Below are 14,640 nucleotides of genomic sequence, written 5' to 3'. Positions count from 1 at the left end.
TTTAAAGGTCAACGTTTAGCGTGCTTCTAGTACGGTACCAGTTCAGTCCAGTCCGCTGTTCTGTTGCTACATGTCGTGATTGCGCATGTACGTGCACGTGTGCGCGACCCCTCCTTGGAACCGATCTGGTTCTGCCATTGACCCCAGAACAGCCCAGTATTGGATTTAAACACGATTAAAACAGTGCTGGTTTATGCGGGTGTAGCGCCACCTAGTGGCCAAGGCGCCTGCTGAGGTTCTGGAACTTGGGCTTCAAACCCAAAACATTTGAACCGGGTCAGAAAATGGTGAAACGTCCCGATCAGGGACCACGTTTCTTAACGTCTCTGGTGCTGCTGGCAGCACCTGCAGTGGCTCCCAGCGTGCACGCGCCCGTGCTGATGCCCAGGGTCAATAATCAACCCGATCACTGGCGGCGGGTTGCTGGTAGATTTCCATTCGGGGAAGGATGGGGGGGGGGGGGGGGGGGTGATCTGAGCGTTCCCAACAGTCATCATTAATCCGCCGGGTTTCCTGTGTCTAAAAGCATTTTTGATGAAAAGGCAAAAAATAAATAAAAAGATTCCGACCTTGACGACCAGACAGTTGAGCTGTTGCGTCGAAAAACAAGGAGTTGTTATTTTACTGGTAAAAAACAACGTTAAATAGGCGGGAAAACTGGCTAATTAGCGTAGCTTCCTGAGGGTGGCGGGAGTCCAGGTCTCCCTGGCTGCTTAACTAGGTCAACAGTCACCCAGGAGACCTCAACAGAGCTCTGACGGTGTCCTGGAACCCCCGTCTGCTACCACCACCCCCCCCGTCTGCTACCACGACCCCCCCCCCCCGTCTGCTACCACCCCCCCAGTGAAGCCGCCACTGTTAAACCACAACACAGAACTTTCTAGAATCCAGTTTCAGGTGGCATTTTGGAGCAGCTGGACACCACGAGCCGCCTGTTCCAGGATCTCGCCCCCCCCCTTCCCGACTGGAAAGGACTTTTGCCCCGCCCCCCACCCCTGCCCGGTCATGTGAGGGTCCGATCTCGTTACATCAACAAACGGTGCTTTTGCTTTTCATTCTGCTGACGCTGAAGAGAACCAGAACCTGACTTCACGTCTAAATCTGTCTCGGTGCATTTTGGTGGGTTTCTGTTCAAGCCCCATGAGGGGGGGGGGGGCAGATACCCTTGAGCAAGGCACCAAACCCATATAGTGCCCTGTGAACTCTGGGGGGAATCCATCCATTGAGTCCGCTCCTGTGACCCTGGTGAGACGAGCTGGTTCTGGATCTGGACCCAGAACTGACCCAGGACCCCCAATGAGGCTCCGACGGCGCTCAGGGTTTGTGTCAAATAGACTTTATTGAAATGGGGGAAAAAAAAAAAACAGAACAACAAAACTGCAGGAATCGTTTACATTCGTGCGGAACTGCAACTCTGAAGCAAACGTGTGGCCGGACGCGGCGGCGGTCCGAAGCCGCCGCCCGGTCCCGCGGAGCCCAAACAGCTTTGGCGTCAACACAAACGGACACGTTAAAAAAAGAGAACAGATGTGCTGCGACGTGTCCGAACCAGCGACAGGACCAACGCTTCCCTTCGTAGCCCGACCCAGAACACGCCGGCGGACAGGCGCCGTTTTCAGAGGCTTTCACATTTAAAAAGGAAAACAAGAGACAAATATAAAGAAAATAGAGACTAATGTGATATGTTTATACAAATGAAAACTATATACACGTCGTATACGAGTGCGAGAATTGTCACACAACACTGATTCCAAGGCTTTATACTGCCACTCCACGCACGCGCACACGTGCACACACACACACACACACACACACACAAGCACCCAAACCAGCACAAACGCCGGTCGGGTTCTGCTCGTCCCTCCTGGACAACTGCGACTTATTGCAAGGTGAAGTCCTCAAACGTGCAGCATCACTTTAAGGAAACGTGCGCGGCTCTCAGCCGACGCACCTCTAAACGTGCACGTCCGATGGTTAGCGTGAATCTGAACGCGCGTTCAGCAGTGCATAGCTTTATCGAGGCTCTGGAGAACTGAGGAGCAGAAGCTGAAGGATTAAAGCTAACGACGGATTCTGTTTTTAGCAACGCAAAAGTAAACGACAAACGTTTGGTGGTCGAGGAATTCTCGACGAAAAACTCCAAAGGTCGCGCCGACCTCTGCATATTTGCACGGCTGCAGCTAGCTAACGCGTTAGCTCGCAGTGGAAATGGTTTGGTTTCACACGTTTCAATTTAAGATGATCAGCCTTCAAAAATCCCACAGTCCCTGAACCCCCCGCGTGTCTGCTCACATTAGCTCAGCGCTAACAAACCGCTAAGACCCCTCAGTGAGGAGAGACATCACAGTGAAGCTCCTGGCATTAAGTGCAAGTCAGGGGTGAAGACGAAGGGTTGACAGGAAGCTGCTGGTTACATCCATCTTTGTTCTGGGTCTGAAGGGGGGGGCACTCGGGGCCAAAGCCGAACCAACCTGCAGGGTCACCTCCCGCGTGACTGAAGATGATTCCAGACCGTCGGCTAATGGAGGTTATTCCGACCCAGTCAGAGTGTGCAGGCCAAATGCTATCAGCACCACGGGCTGAACTCAAGGGGGGGGGGGGGGGGTCCGGAAACAAGACGCAACGAGCAGGAAACAAGACGCCCCCAGAAACAAAAGCAGCTGACGCACAGGAACACTTGGTGCCCTGACGCCGGCTCACATTCACCAAGAGAACTTACAAAAATAAATATGTAGGAAAGAGCACGACTTCCTTCTCTGGGGGTGGGGGGGGCACTGGTGAAGCCATTCCTCATGTCTGTTCATGAAAACTCCAATAAAAACAACAAACACGTGATTCATTTGTTTCCAGTTTTTAGCTGAGAGAGGTGGTGGTTGGGGGCGGGGCCCGGGGGTGGGGCCTGGGGAGAGGGCGGGGTCAGACGACCCTGTAGGTCAGGAAGTCGCGCAGCGGCATGGGGACGGGCAGAGCCTCCACTTGTTGCGTGGTCTTCACCCGGCGGAGGGCCATCCGGCACAAGTGCTGCAAGCTGGCGATGCTCCGAGGACACTCCCAGAAGTGCACGCTCCCGTCGCAGGTCCTGCATCAAAGCAGACGGGACATCAAAGGCGGAGTTTCAACACCACGAGGACATGAAAGGGGCCCCGCGCCCCAGCGCGCCATCTTACCCGGCTGCAAGGACACTTCCTGTGGTGGAGAAGGCACAGCAGAGGCCGTTGGGCAGATAGGCGACGGCCTGCGGAGCCCGTTCCTCGATGCTCCAGAACCGGACCAGGCTGAGGGGAAGAGAGGCGCGTTAGTCCTGCCCGTCTGGGACGACGTGACCCGACGACAGCAACAGCCCCTCCCTGGTCCAAATGAGCGGCGCTGCTGTTTTTAACCTCCTTCCAAACCCCGACTCACATGATCAGCTGATCCCGGCTTCATTTTCCCAGTTGCGTAAAAGTGGGAAAGCAGCGCCGTGCGTTTGGGTTTGCACCCTAAAGCCACGTTTGTGCGGATTAGCGGGATTAGCATTAATCCAGCCGCGCCACAAATATCAAGTCAGCCCCAGAGAGCGGAGAGGCTGCGGCTCCACGCGACCCCGACCCCTGCGGCTCCAGCGTGACCCCTGACCCCTGCGGCTCCAGCGCGACCCCTGACCCCTGCGGCTCCAGCGCGACCTGACCCGACGGCGCACGCTCCCTCCCCAACAACTCACCGGTCGTCGGAGACGCTGGCGATGTGGCGGCCGTCGGCGCAGAAGCTCACCGATCGGACCCAGCGGTCGTTTGCTCCTCCGGCAAAAATGGGAGAGGGAGGGGGGAAGAGGTGCCTGAGGGAAGAGCGGAGCGTTAGCCGAGCCGGACGGGCGCCACCGGCGGGCGCTAGCGGCGCGTCCTACCCCAGCTCCAGCAGGATGCTGCCCCTCTGGTGGTCCCACACGATGACCCGGGTATCGTAGGAGGCCGTGGCCAGCAGCGCCCCGTCCGGGGAGAACTCGCAGGACACCACGTCGTTGTGGTGCCCCTCCAGCTTCCGGATCAGCGTGTACTTGTCCATGTTCCAGAGCAAGACCTGCAAGGCGAGGGGGGGGCGGTTATAGCCGGCGCAGTGGCTGCGAGCGGCATCTTTAAGCTAACTTTAAGAGCATAAAAAGCATCTAGAAATTAACTTAAGCAGGTTGAATTACAGAGTTATGTACCTTTAACCAGGCCAAACAAGAGCACATGCTACGCAGGCAGCAAGGCAAGTCACCTAGTTACAGTTAACAGTTCACTACTTAACTACAGCTTATCTTTAACATGACTACAGTTACTTCCACACATTTAACATAAAGAGATACACAAAAGAAGAGAAAGTAAAACGGGTAGTAACTTAAGGTAACCTAATGTTACTCCACTGGTTTCCCCTTTCAGAGTTTAGTGTTTACATTAGGCTCGCACCTCCGGCGGAAGCCTAGGAAGAGAGACAGATACTGCAAGAGAGAAGAATATTTTATGGCCAAAGGATCACACCTCTGGCAAAGTACACATATTCAGACGCTCGCAGGCACACACACAGAAACACACAGCGGAGGACGGGGCGCACATCAAACGCACAGAATGCTCACTTGGAAGAGTTTAGCTGCACTTGGTTGCGTAAGACACACATGCAGGTTTAACGGGTCACTGAGGCCGCGTTCCCGAGTCTCTCCCCAGCTCGGGCACGGCCCGGGCGAGCCTGGCGAGGGGGCTCGGTGGAGCCCGGACTAAACAGATGAAGAAGACATGGAGGGACGGGGGCTGAAACCTACGTGCAGGCTGACCACGCGGGGGCCCTGGCCCGGCCTGGGCGTCGGCGCTTTACACCGACGCTCCCTTCAAACCCAATCACACACAGCTCTGCCGTCACCTGTGACAGGAGAGCAAGACACACACGGCCCGACAAACCATGAGGAGCTGTCGCCCCTTACAGAGCGGGCGGAGAGAGCTCGCCCCCCCCCTTACGCCGTCTACGCCCACATGAATGTAAACATCATAAAACAGGCTGTGATCTGCATGCAGAATTCAGGAGAGAAAAGGCCACTTTTGTCCACCGCAAACAAAGAGGGGGGGGACAGGAAGCAGGGGGACAGCGGCTGGTTGGCATTAGCAGACTGAGCATAAGTGGTCACACCCCCCCACCCCCCCCCCCCCCCCGCTGGCAGACCTCACAAACCAGGCGGAGGGGAACCCGTTTACGTACCGCTTTGCTGGCGCCGACTGAGCAGAGGACGGAGGAGTCGGGGGAGAAGGCGCTGCTGTAGACCCTGTTGGGGTGCCCCCACAGCACCTTCACCATGTTCCCTGGGGAGACATAGAGAGAGGATGGGGGTCAGGTGTTGGTGCTACAGGTCATGTGACCGCGCCAGCTGTGAGGTGAGTCAGCGGCTGGGATCAGACGTGGGGGGGGGGGGGGGGGGGGCGTACCGTCGTCCTTCAGGTCCCACACGCGCAGCGTTTTATCAGTGGAGGCAGAGACCAGCATCAGGCTGCCGTCGGGGGCAAAGGTCAGATCCCGGACGATGTCAGTGTGATCCATCAGATTCAGCAACAGTGTTCCTGGAAACCAAACACGGGGGTAAACACCAGAGCACCAGAGCAAGGCGCCGCCAGCTGCCGCGGCCACGTTTGGGTCCGGATAAAACTAGCGTTAGCCTGTTAGCTCCTCACACGCCCCTTTTATCATGGGTCATTTTGATCGACAAACAAATCTCCTTATCGAGAGGCTAAAGATCAAAGTCCTTCCTGCTCGCCGCTGAAATCGCCTCGTTTCTGTTCATCTCTGGGCGTGAAGGCTAAGTTTAAAGGAGGCCCTCTTTCCTCACCGGTGTAAACGTCCCAGATCTTGATGCGGCCGTTGTTCAGCCCGGTGGCCAGGAGCAGCTGGTCCCGGCCGAACTGGAAGTGGTGCCACTCGATGTTGATGCAGCGGCTCTGTTTCTCGGGAACCGAGGAGCCGAAGGCCATGCCCCAGACGATGTCGCCGCAGTCGATGGTGTGTTCAGGGGGCGCGCCGGCCATCGGAATCACCGACCCCCCTTTGCAGCTCTGCCGGGAAAAATGCCGGGGGCTGGTGGGGTTGGTGACCTCGCCCCCGTGGCCCACCGAACTGCACAGAGGGGGAGAGAGCGGCGGTTAGCGGTGCGATTAGCCGCCGCGGCCGAGCCAGGGGCACAAACAAGCAGCTGAAAGAGAAAGTAAACATCCAAAGAGCTGCAAGCGTGGAGGCGCTCCCAGACGCTCCGGGGTCCGTTGTTCCCGAACCCGGAGCGTACAGAAGCGGGGCCTGGAAAAAGGAAGTTGGTGACTCGGGCCACATGTCGTGGCGCTGCTGAATGGCTCTTTTGTGCTCTGATTTCTCCTTTTTTTAGCTGAGTAAGAGCAACTAACTGCTGATGGAAACTCTCTACACAGCGAAACTTGGACGGCTTCTGTTTTTAAACGCTAAAAACAGCGAGGCTGGATTTACAGGCCTCGTCATCCCTCAGGAATGTTGACCTCGGCCGCTCCCGCCGAGATCCTGATGCAATTTCAGACGTCGCACGGGCGGCGGCGGAGTTCTGGTGGTCGGCAGAAGGTCAGAGGTCACCAACGGGCGCCGCCTCCGTCAGTGAGGGGCAACACTTGAAACCCAGCAAAGATCCCACCTCTCAAAGGTCACTTACAAGCTGCTGAGGCATTTTGCCCACGGAATAAGGCTGACGATGCGGTGCCCCTGAGACCAGGCGAAGTAGGAGCCGTCGGGGGCGAAGGCCACTGTCCAGGCCTCGCGCCCGGCCTTCTGGTCGAACGGGGCCGTAGGCACCAGGAGTTCGCCGATGAACTTGGCCTTATCTGCAACGGAGGAAAGGACGGCGGTTAGCGGAGCGGAGACGAGCCTAGCAGGTGAGGCCAGAGCCAGGTGAGCCGGGCCCCCCAGGACCAGCCCGGTGGGCCCGTCCATGGAGGAGGGTCCTGATTGGCTCCTGCTCCAGGAGCAGGGTCCTGATTGGCTCCTGCTCCTGGCACCGCTGCACAAAAACAGGAAGAGGCGCGGGCAAGAACACGTGACCAGACCAAATAATTAGGGCAAACGCGTTTAATCCGATTTGGGGTTATTCCGATCATACTGATCTATGATCATCTGTGGCAGATAAATGTATCGACCCTTAAATCGATACGTCCAGATGGGTCTAATAGAGTCCAACCTTTGGTCCTGGCCCGGGGGGGGGGGGGGTTAACCCTTTACTGACGGCCAGATGTGGCCGTCCAACCCTTTACAGGCCAAAACAAAACAGCAATGATCAATATGATCGATCTGACAGGACATGAATTAATAAAAGCGAAATTAAGAGGCCATTAAGGATCCGAACTGCGTCGTCTGTCCGCCTCCAGCGCCGCGGTGGGGGAGGGCGAGTCGGGCCGGGCGCGGAAGCCAACGCGGCGGCGAAAAACTCCGACCGAACGGAGGTTTTCCCCCACTTTACCCGCATATTGCTGGATGTGGACCGGAGACGAACCTCCGGGAGCTTCGCGGACGGGAGGAGAAACGCCCGCAGCCCAGACGGACGCGGACAACGAGCACGCTGGAAACGGAAACGCGGATTTCAGAGAAAGAAAGAGGTCGCATCGAACTTACCTATATCATTTTCGTTTACAGATTCTGGGAAGCTTGCCATCTAAATGAGGGCGCAGACCTGGGAGAAACGAGCCGAACGCGGACTATTAAAGCGATATTTATCGAGGGTTTAAACCAGTCTGCGCGGAGCAGGACGGGTTTTTCCTCTCCCTGCGGCTCGGTCGGATCCCTCCGCTGGTGCGAACGAAGCTTCCTGTGGCGGTTCCGCCTTTTATTACTTCTAGTGTTTGGTTTTAGTCCCGCCGGGTGTGATCCAACCGCTCCGGAGGCTCTTTTAATCCGACTTGGTCTCGAACTCGTTGCTTACGTGACCACTCGTCGCAATATGTCCCCGACTCAGGCCGACCAGCTATTTGCAACCCGAGGGGGAGGGGTTAACACGTCAGCGCGTTGTCGTGGTTACAATACTAGCCCCGCCCTCGTGTTCCCGTTATGTTTTTTAAGGATTGCGCATTCTACATTAAAAGATAAAATCAAAACAATATCGCCACCAACTGGTAGAGCGACGTGCTGTATCTTAACTATTATATAATTAAAACAATATCCTTTAACTCCGATAAGGAGCAGGTGCTGCTAACACACGAAGCGCGACGGAAATGACGATTGTGTTGGGGAAAGGTGGCACATTAGAATGTAAGGATCAGCTTTACGATCATCACAAAGGTCAAACTTTAACGTGCGCTGACATTTGGGCAACAGTCCTTCCACTAGTTTCACTTTGACTCGTTCCTGTGGAGGCTCGGTCAGCCCCCCCCCCCCCCCTGGTGGCCTGAGCAACTGTAGGCTGGCAGGGCCGACATAATGTCTGCTTACAAAAACACGTCTGTTCAGACATCACTGCCCTCCCGGAGTCTTGGATTGCAGCTCTCCAACCTCATGACTTCTAAATCCTGGACATTCACCCTCTCACAAGCACGCCTCTTATTATTATGGTTGTGGTTCCCCGTCCGCTTGCATGGTGCCTCATTATCCGCCCCAGCTCCCGTTTGGACCTGTTCATCTGGAGCCTGATGGGAAGAGCTGCACGTTGGGGGCAGCAGCTCAACCACCAGCTTTGGTCGGTATCGTTTAAAGCAGGTTTCATCAAAAGAGGACGCTGACAACACACCCAGGAGATTAATCTGATATATTTCATAATCAGAAAGAAAAATTCTTACAAAGGAAGAGTTGATGTCGACTTCACAGGCTGGAAGTTAATGTGTTGAGAATCTGGCAGTTTTTCTTGGATCCACTGTAAACACGTAACGTCCCCCCGCTAACACGCCACTCCACAGGCTACAAACTACGGCCACGCTAAACTACACAAACCAACACAAAAGGATGCCGACGGAATCACCCTCGTTAGCCCATCAGGTCTTTGGTATTTCTCACTGTGGAACCTAATTTAGAAAGTTACAAATGTTTGAGTTTCCTTCATTGAACAGGAGCAGAAATGCAGCTTTAATCAGACAAATCCCATGAAAAGAATAGTTTAAAAAAGAGCAGAAGTTCCCCTTTTTGCAAACATAACCGTTTTCTTTTAGTCAGGAACGTTAGCTTCATAATTACAAAGACTTGTGGAGAGAGAAACAGGCCAACATGTGGTTTAGGTTGAGAAGATCTGAGTGAATTTGGGCCTGTGCTACCGCTAACTTAGCAACAATAATGCCCAGAAGTCCACACGTGAGCCAACTCTGAGGACCTACTGTTGCCACTGGAGGAGCTAGCTTCTAGCTGGATGCTAGGATACCTTTCCATGAAGGAGCGTCTCGTCACTGATGCTAACGCCTCCTGGTCCGGTCCACACGCAGCATTTTCATCACCTGTTGAGCCGAGGCCCCCGCGGATCCTCAGGTGCTTCCACCTGCTCTTTTGCTTTCCCCATCTTTGAAATATGCTACATAAGCAGGTGCGTATGTACGAGTAATTCAGTTCCCAAAAGGCCATTATTGTTCACATGGGAAAGCTGGACATCGCTCTGAGGAGACTTCTGACGTCCTCACGGTTGTTACGTCTGCAGGAAGGCACCATCCTGAAGGGTTCCGTCACCTTTGACCTCAAGCTCAGTCACAAAAAAGAGGTTTGTGTCTAAATCCAGCTGGTTATGTGTCGACGAAGGAGCAGTTGGAGCTCAAAGGCTCCAACGGAGACTAAATCTGCCACTGCAAACTGGGGGAGTAACAAAAACAGTCTAAGGAATAAATGTTCTACATTACAAACGATCTATCATCAACGTGGAGCGGAGAAGCCCGGCCGGCGCCGCGCCCTGTCGCAGCGTCAGCTGCTTTGGGTTGGGTCAGGGGTCAGAGGTCAGGGGTCGGGGGGCTGAGGCTGCCGCCGGCACAGGTGGGTCGGGATGCCATCGGAACCCTGATATGGTGCAGCGGGAGGATCTGGAACAACAGTGGGTGGTGTTTAACGACGCGCAGCAGCGCGGTCACATGACCCGGGCGCAGCCTCACCATGATCCCGGCTCGCCGCCCTGCTCCTTCGCTCCCTGAGTGGCGGCTCGTCTCGGCTGGCCGTCTTCTTCTGGACACAAACAAACAAACACACAAACATGGGTGAGTTGAACAGATGCTTGAGGGCGCAGACGCCCGGACGGAGGCCTCACCGCCGGCGTTCCCCTCGACGTCGTCCAGGAGGTTGGCGGTGGAGTCGGCGGTGCCCAGCCTGGGGAGGAGCTGCGTTCAGGAAAAGGAGAGCAGCTGTGGCGTAAAGAGAGCGAGGAGAACAGGGTTCTGGAGGATACGAGTGATGCTTCAGCAGCACCTTCCGCTTGGATTTTCTCCTCTTCGTCTTCTCAGAAAACGTTCTGGCGATTTCAAAAAGCTTCTTTCTCGTCGCTGGAGGTGAAAACACAGAACAAAGCAAGGGTTTTAAAATGAGGGCTCGGCCTCGGCGAGGAGCCGTCGGAAGCATCGGGGGGTTCCTGGGAACCATCCCGAGGATCCGGATCCTCCGGACAGACCGACACCTTTGATGGGAGGAAGCAACAGAAACACTCACACTTGCCCATGTGCTTGAGTTTGTCTTGGAACAGAGCGTCGTCTGAGACGGCCTCCGTGGACGCTGCAGAACACTGATCTCCTGCACACACAAACAGCACCTGAATGCATCACAACACACACACACACACACACACACACTCAAAACCCCCCCGAACCTTGAAGCAGAGACCCTGAAGCAAATACTGAGCTGGACGGACGGACGCACAGCTGGATGAGGGAGTGATATCTACCTGTGGAACTCTCCAAGCTAGATGAATGAGTGGACTTTGATCTCTTTGATTCATACTTCAAGCGATCTAAAAACAGAGAGCAGATGTTATGACGGGAGGGATGAGGGAATGGTGACGGGAGCGCCAGCACCAACCAGCGCCACCTGGTGGCTGAAAGCTGCAGACCTGATCTCATACAAACTACGACGCGGCGTTTCACCGTCTGACTGAAACATCAAAGCCAAGGGATGGAAAACTATGACCAATGGAGACTCGTTTAGTCCAAGAAGAGTTGCAACAATGGCGCAGACACGAGGGAGACGGTGAATATTTAGAGGCTCCTTCAACCAATTCTTGGTGTTTTAGTGGCATTTTTCTCCGTTTCAGAGGTGGCAGTGTTAAAACCCTTTGATGTTCCCTACTTCCTGTCTGTGTGGGGGAACCGGCACGGCGGTGGTACCTCTCTCGAGAGCGATGAGGAACTCGCGGTTTCGCTGCAGCTCCCTCATGAACTCTTCATTCTGCAGGAAGAGCGCGATGCGCTCGTCTTCCAGGTACTGCTTCAGCTTCTTGTCCTGCTCCGTGGCGCCCGCTGGCAAGCCTGGACCTCCGGCGGTGCCCGCCCCCCCAGGCTGGGAGCTGGAGTGGGTCGTCCATTGGCTGATGGAGGACACCGAGGAGGAGGAGGAGGAGGAAGGCTGAGACAGGCTGCTCTGGGAGCTCTGCGAGACAGAACAGAGGGCGGGTTAGAGCGGCCACGCCTGCAGCTCAGGGCCAAAGGTCACCAGAGGTCATGGCGAGGTCAGACTCAGCGCGTCACCTTGATGCTGTCCAGCTGCTGCGGTAAGATCCGCAGGAAGTCGTCAGGCAGATTCCCCAGCAGGGGAGGGTTCCAGTTCCGGTAGCTCCGGGCCTGCGTGTGAGCGGGAAGCGGCTCCGCTTCGAACCTGCACGGGAGCCGCCGTTAGCGAGCGTGTCCGTCGCCAGGACGGAGCTCAGGCCGCCTTACCTTGGTGGCGGTGTGGGCGGAGCTTCGGGGTACTTCCTGTCATAGATGTGCATGTCGTACGCTGGAGGAGAGTAGACCGGAGGCGGCTCCTCGTCTGAACTGTCGGGCTCCAGCGTTCGCTCCAGAATCTGGGAACGGAACGGGAATGAAAACATCCGTTTGACGCTCGCAGCCCAAAGGGGGCGTGGCTCACCTCGGGGGGGATGCTGTCGTCCGAGTCCGAGCTGTCGTCCGAGCCCTGCCCGTCGATGCTCATCTGGAGCAGCTGGTCGATGGTGGCGTCCACGGCGCCGTTGTTGGAGCGCAGCACGCACTCGATCACCTCGTAGTCCATGGAGGGGAACATGGTCTTGAAGTCCTCCATGGCCTGGTTGAACTCCAGGCGCCGGACCTGCCGGTTGGGCCGGCTGTTGTTCAGCGGCCCGCCCTCTCCGTCGCCCCCCCCGCCCCCGCCGCCGCTCCTGGAGCCTCCATTGCTGCTGCTGCTGCGCCTGAACAGGCTGGTCATCCTCCGGCCTGGTCGCCCACGGGGCGGCGCTCTGTAACCGTTAGCAACCGGAGTCCCGTCGGTCTCGCTTGTCTTGTGCTTCCTTCCCCGCTTAGCTTCTCATCCTCAGGTCAAAACGCTAGCGCTAGCCGGGGTTTAGCAGAGCTGGAGTCGCCCCCCCACTTGTGCTGGGTTGTCCAACATGGCCGTACGAGAGGAAGCTAGGCGGCTACGGTCCCGGTCCTGTCGTGGCGTTCTCCAGTCAGCGGCCACCAGGGGAGGCGCATCGCTACGTCAGCGGCGTCGGCACCTGCAGAGACGGGACACAACCCTCTGAAATGATGGGCCCGATTAAAGCTGGAGCAGAACCAGCTGGAGCAGAACTTTACTGCGGTATCTGTGGCCTCCTGCTGCTATAAAAGCACCAGTTCTGCTGCAGCTGTGCCGCCAAGTGTGACCTGCAGTGACCCACCACCTGTTCTGGATCTGGATTAATGCCCCTGTGCGTGTGTGTGTGTGTGTGTGTGTGTGGTGTGTGTGTGTGTGCGCGCTGATATCCTGGCACAAACACTGCGTAACCATCTTACACAAGGCTGTGGTGGGCGTGTCTAAAGTCTCTTACTTAAAGTTAATAGTCATGGGGGTCGGTAAGGGTGTAAAGTTCTGGCTCACCGACGAGCTGCTCAGAAGAACCAGAAGGTCAGAGAGAATTCAGCTCCAGGTGACAAACCTTGAACCCAACCTGGAAAACACAGACCGTCTCCAGGACCCAACCTGGGAGCCTGGAATCTGGTTGGTGGAGCAGGGATCCCTTCTCAGGGTGATCCAGGGGGGTGATCTGGTGCCATGCGCTCTTCAAAAGGACCATAAAAGGAAGGACAAGGACTTCAAGGCCTGGTCCTGATTTTCCAGGGAGCCAATGAGAAGCGACGTGATGTCGCTGCTGAATCCCTGGAAAACCGGATTTTTATCACCCCTCCATTCAATCACATGAAAACCGAGTTTCACTTGGGAAAATCCGCTCCATATTCAGGGATCAGAAGGGTCGGACTTGGTTCTTCCTCAGAACCAGAACACAGGCCAGTGTGGAGCGAGTGCAGAGACGTCACGATATTTGTCTCGACTATATTTAGACGATCTGGATCAGGTTCAGTCTGGACTCGTGCACACAGTGATCCCAACGGGATCCCGACGGGACGGTCCGGCTGGTCTGGAGCCACGTTTCAGGCTCAGGCTCCATGAGCTGCTGCCCTCAGCTGGAGCAAATCTGCCAAGTTTTCCATAAACGCGTTGGAAAACGGCCAAAGAGCAGCAGGAAAGTCGTCTTTCAGGATAAAGACTCCAACTTTCTGGAGTAATGCAGCCAAATGGGGCCAACGGCGGGTTCATGGCTGGGATTTGACCGCATGTGCATCAAACCTTTACATTCGAATCATGGAATCATTCGAATCATGGGATCATTCGAATCATGGGATCAGGATAAAACCAGTTTTGAGTTCCTCTGCAAATTTTGCAGCGTTTTCCTCGGAATCACATGAGCGGACCCTCGGCGACCACTTGAATCACCAGTTCTCAGAGGACTAACTTGGTTAAATGTCAAAGAAATAAACGTTAAATGGAATAAAACGGGAGCTTTAGCATCGAGCTGAGCCGCTAACGCTGCTGCCAACACTTCCAGGCAGCAGCAATTCAGGAAAAAAACCATCGCAAAATGACATTTTGGAAATGTAGAGAACGGCTGTGATGTTTTGTTTTACTGGTGCTGGAACAGGGGGAAGCGTCGGTGAGTTTTGTCGGAGCGAGCTCGGCGGCGCCATGCTAGCCGTCGGCGCTAACTGGCCACGGCAGCGGCCGCACAAGCTCCTCCAGCGGGGGGATAAGTCATCCTCCGGGCCTCCGTCGGTTCCAACACCAAACTCAATTTTCCTTTGTCTAATTACGCCATCAAATCCACCAAAACGGATCTCAAAACATCGATTTATAGCCCAACAGACGCGCTTCTTACGCTGGAACCACCATTCGGTGCTAAACGGCTAATTTTCTAAAGCATATTTAAAGCTGGAAGCGGATCATAAGTCTGGGAAAAAAGAGGGGAAATGTTGGCTTTTACTCACACACACAGCCGAAGAGGGTCCGCACAAACCGGGAAAATCTAAAAGCGTCGCGGAGTCGAGGAGAAAAGGAGCGGGGCGACGCGGAGCAGCGGACCGCTGATTGTTAGCATTGTAACGGGAAACAGACGGACGGCGTCCGGTCATCCTGCGGCTAAAGCTCCGCTCGGCAGCTAACCGGAAGCTGTGCTAGCACGGGTACTTTCAAAATAAA

The 14,640-nt window shown here is 55.5% G+C and overlaps 2 protein-coding genes across 4 annotated transcripts; both read right to left on the bottom strand.

Moving 5' to 3' along the window:
* Nucleotides 1-1,320: 1,320 nt before the first annotated feature.
* Nucleotides 1,321-7,967, bottom strand: wsb1 (WD repeat and SOCS box containing 1). Its single transcript, XM_057049579.1, has 9 exons — nucleotides 7,621-7,967; nucleotides 6,668-6,836; nucleotides 5,828-6,111; nucleotides 5,430-5,561; nucleotides 5,206-5,306; nucleotides 3,884-4,056; nucleotides 3,701-3,814; nucleotides 3,168-3,275; nucleotides 1,321-3,079 (listed from the first exon to the last, which is right to left on the bottom strand). Exons 1-9 carry the CDS (start codon nucleotides 7,658-7,660, stop codon nucleotides 2,917-2,919), a joined length of 1,284 nt encoding a protein of 427 aa, XP_056905559.1. The 5' UTR covers nucleotides 7,661-7,967; the 3' UTR covers nucleotides 1,321-2,916.
* Nucleotides 7,968-8,731: 764 nt separating this feature from the next.
* Nucleotides 8,732-14,604, bottom strand: cuedc1b (CUE domain containing 1b). Of its 3 annotated transcripts, none has more exons than XM_057049585.1 (11): nucleotides 14,430-14,604; nucleotides 12,022-12,625; nucleotides 11,829-11,956; nucleotides 11,640-11,766; nucleotides 11,280-11,541; nucleotides 10,841-10,906; nucleotides 10,609-10,689; nucleotides 10,352-10,445; nucleotides 10,214-10,272; nucleotides 10,062-10,128; nucleotides 8,732-9,992 (listed from the first exon to the last, which is right to left on the bottom strand). In XM_057049585.1, coding segments are annotated over exons 2-11 (1,200 nt in total). In that variant the 5' UTR covers nucleotides 12,337-12,625; nucleotides 14,430-14,604; the 3' UTR covers nucleotides 8,732-9,991. The 3 variants fall into 3 exon arrangements, with proteins under 3 accessions (XP_056905565.1, XP_056905566.1, XP_056905564.1); XM_057049586.1 differs by having other exon boundaries at nucleotides 10,062-10,131; nucleotides 10,615-10,689; XM_057049584.1 differs by having other exon boundaries at nucleotides 10,062-10,131; nucleotides 14,430-14,602.
* Between the last annotated feature and the right edge of the window lie 36 nt (nucleotides 14,605-14,640).

This window comes from Takifugu flavidus, chromosome 12, assembly GCF_003711565.1.
Source record: "Takifugu flavidus isolate HTHZ2018 chromosome 12, ASM371156v2, whole genome shotgun sequence".
In the NCBI taxonomy this organism is placed as follows: Eukaryota; Metazoa; Chordata; class Actinopteri; order Tetraodontiformes; family Tetraodontidae; genus Takifugu; species Takifugu flavidus.
This window is presented reverse-complemented; position numbering and strand designations above follow the sequence as displayed.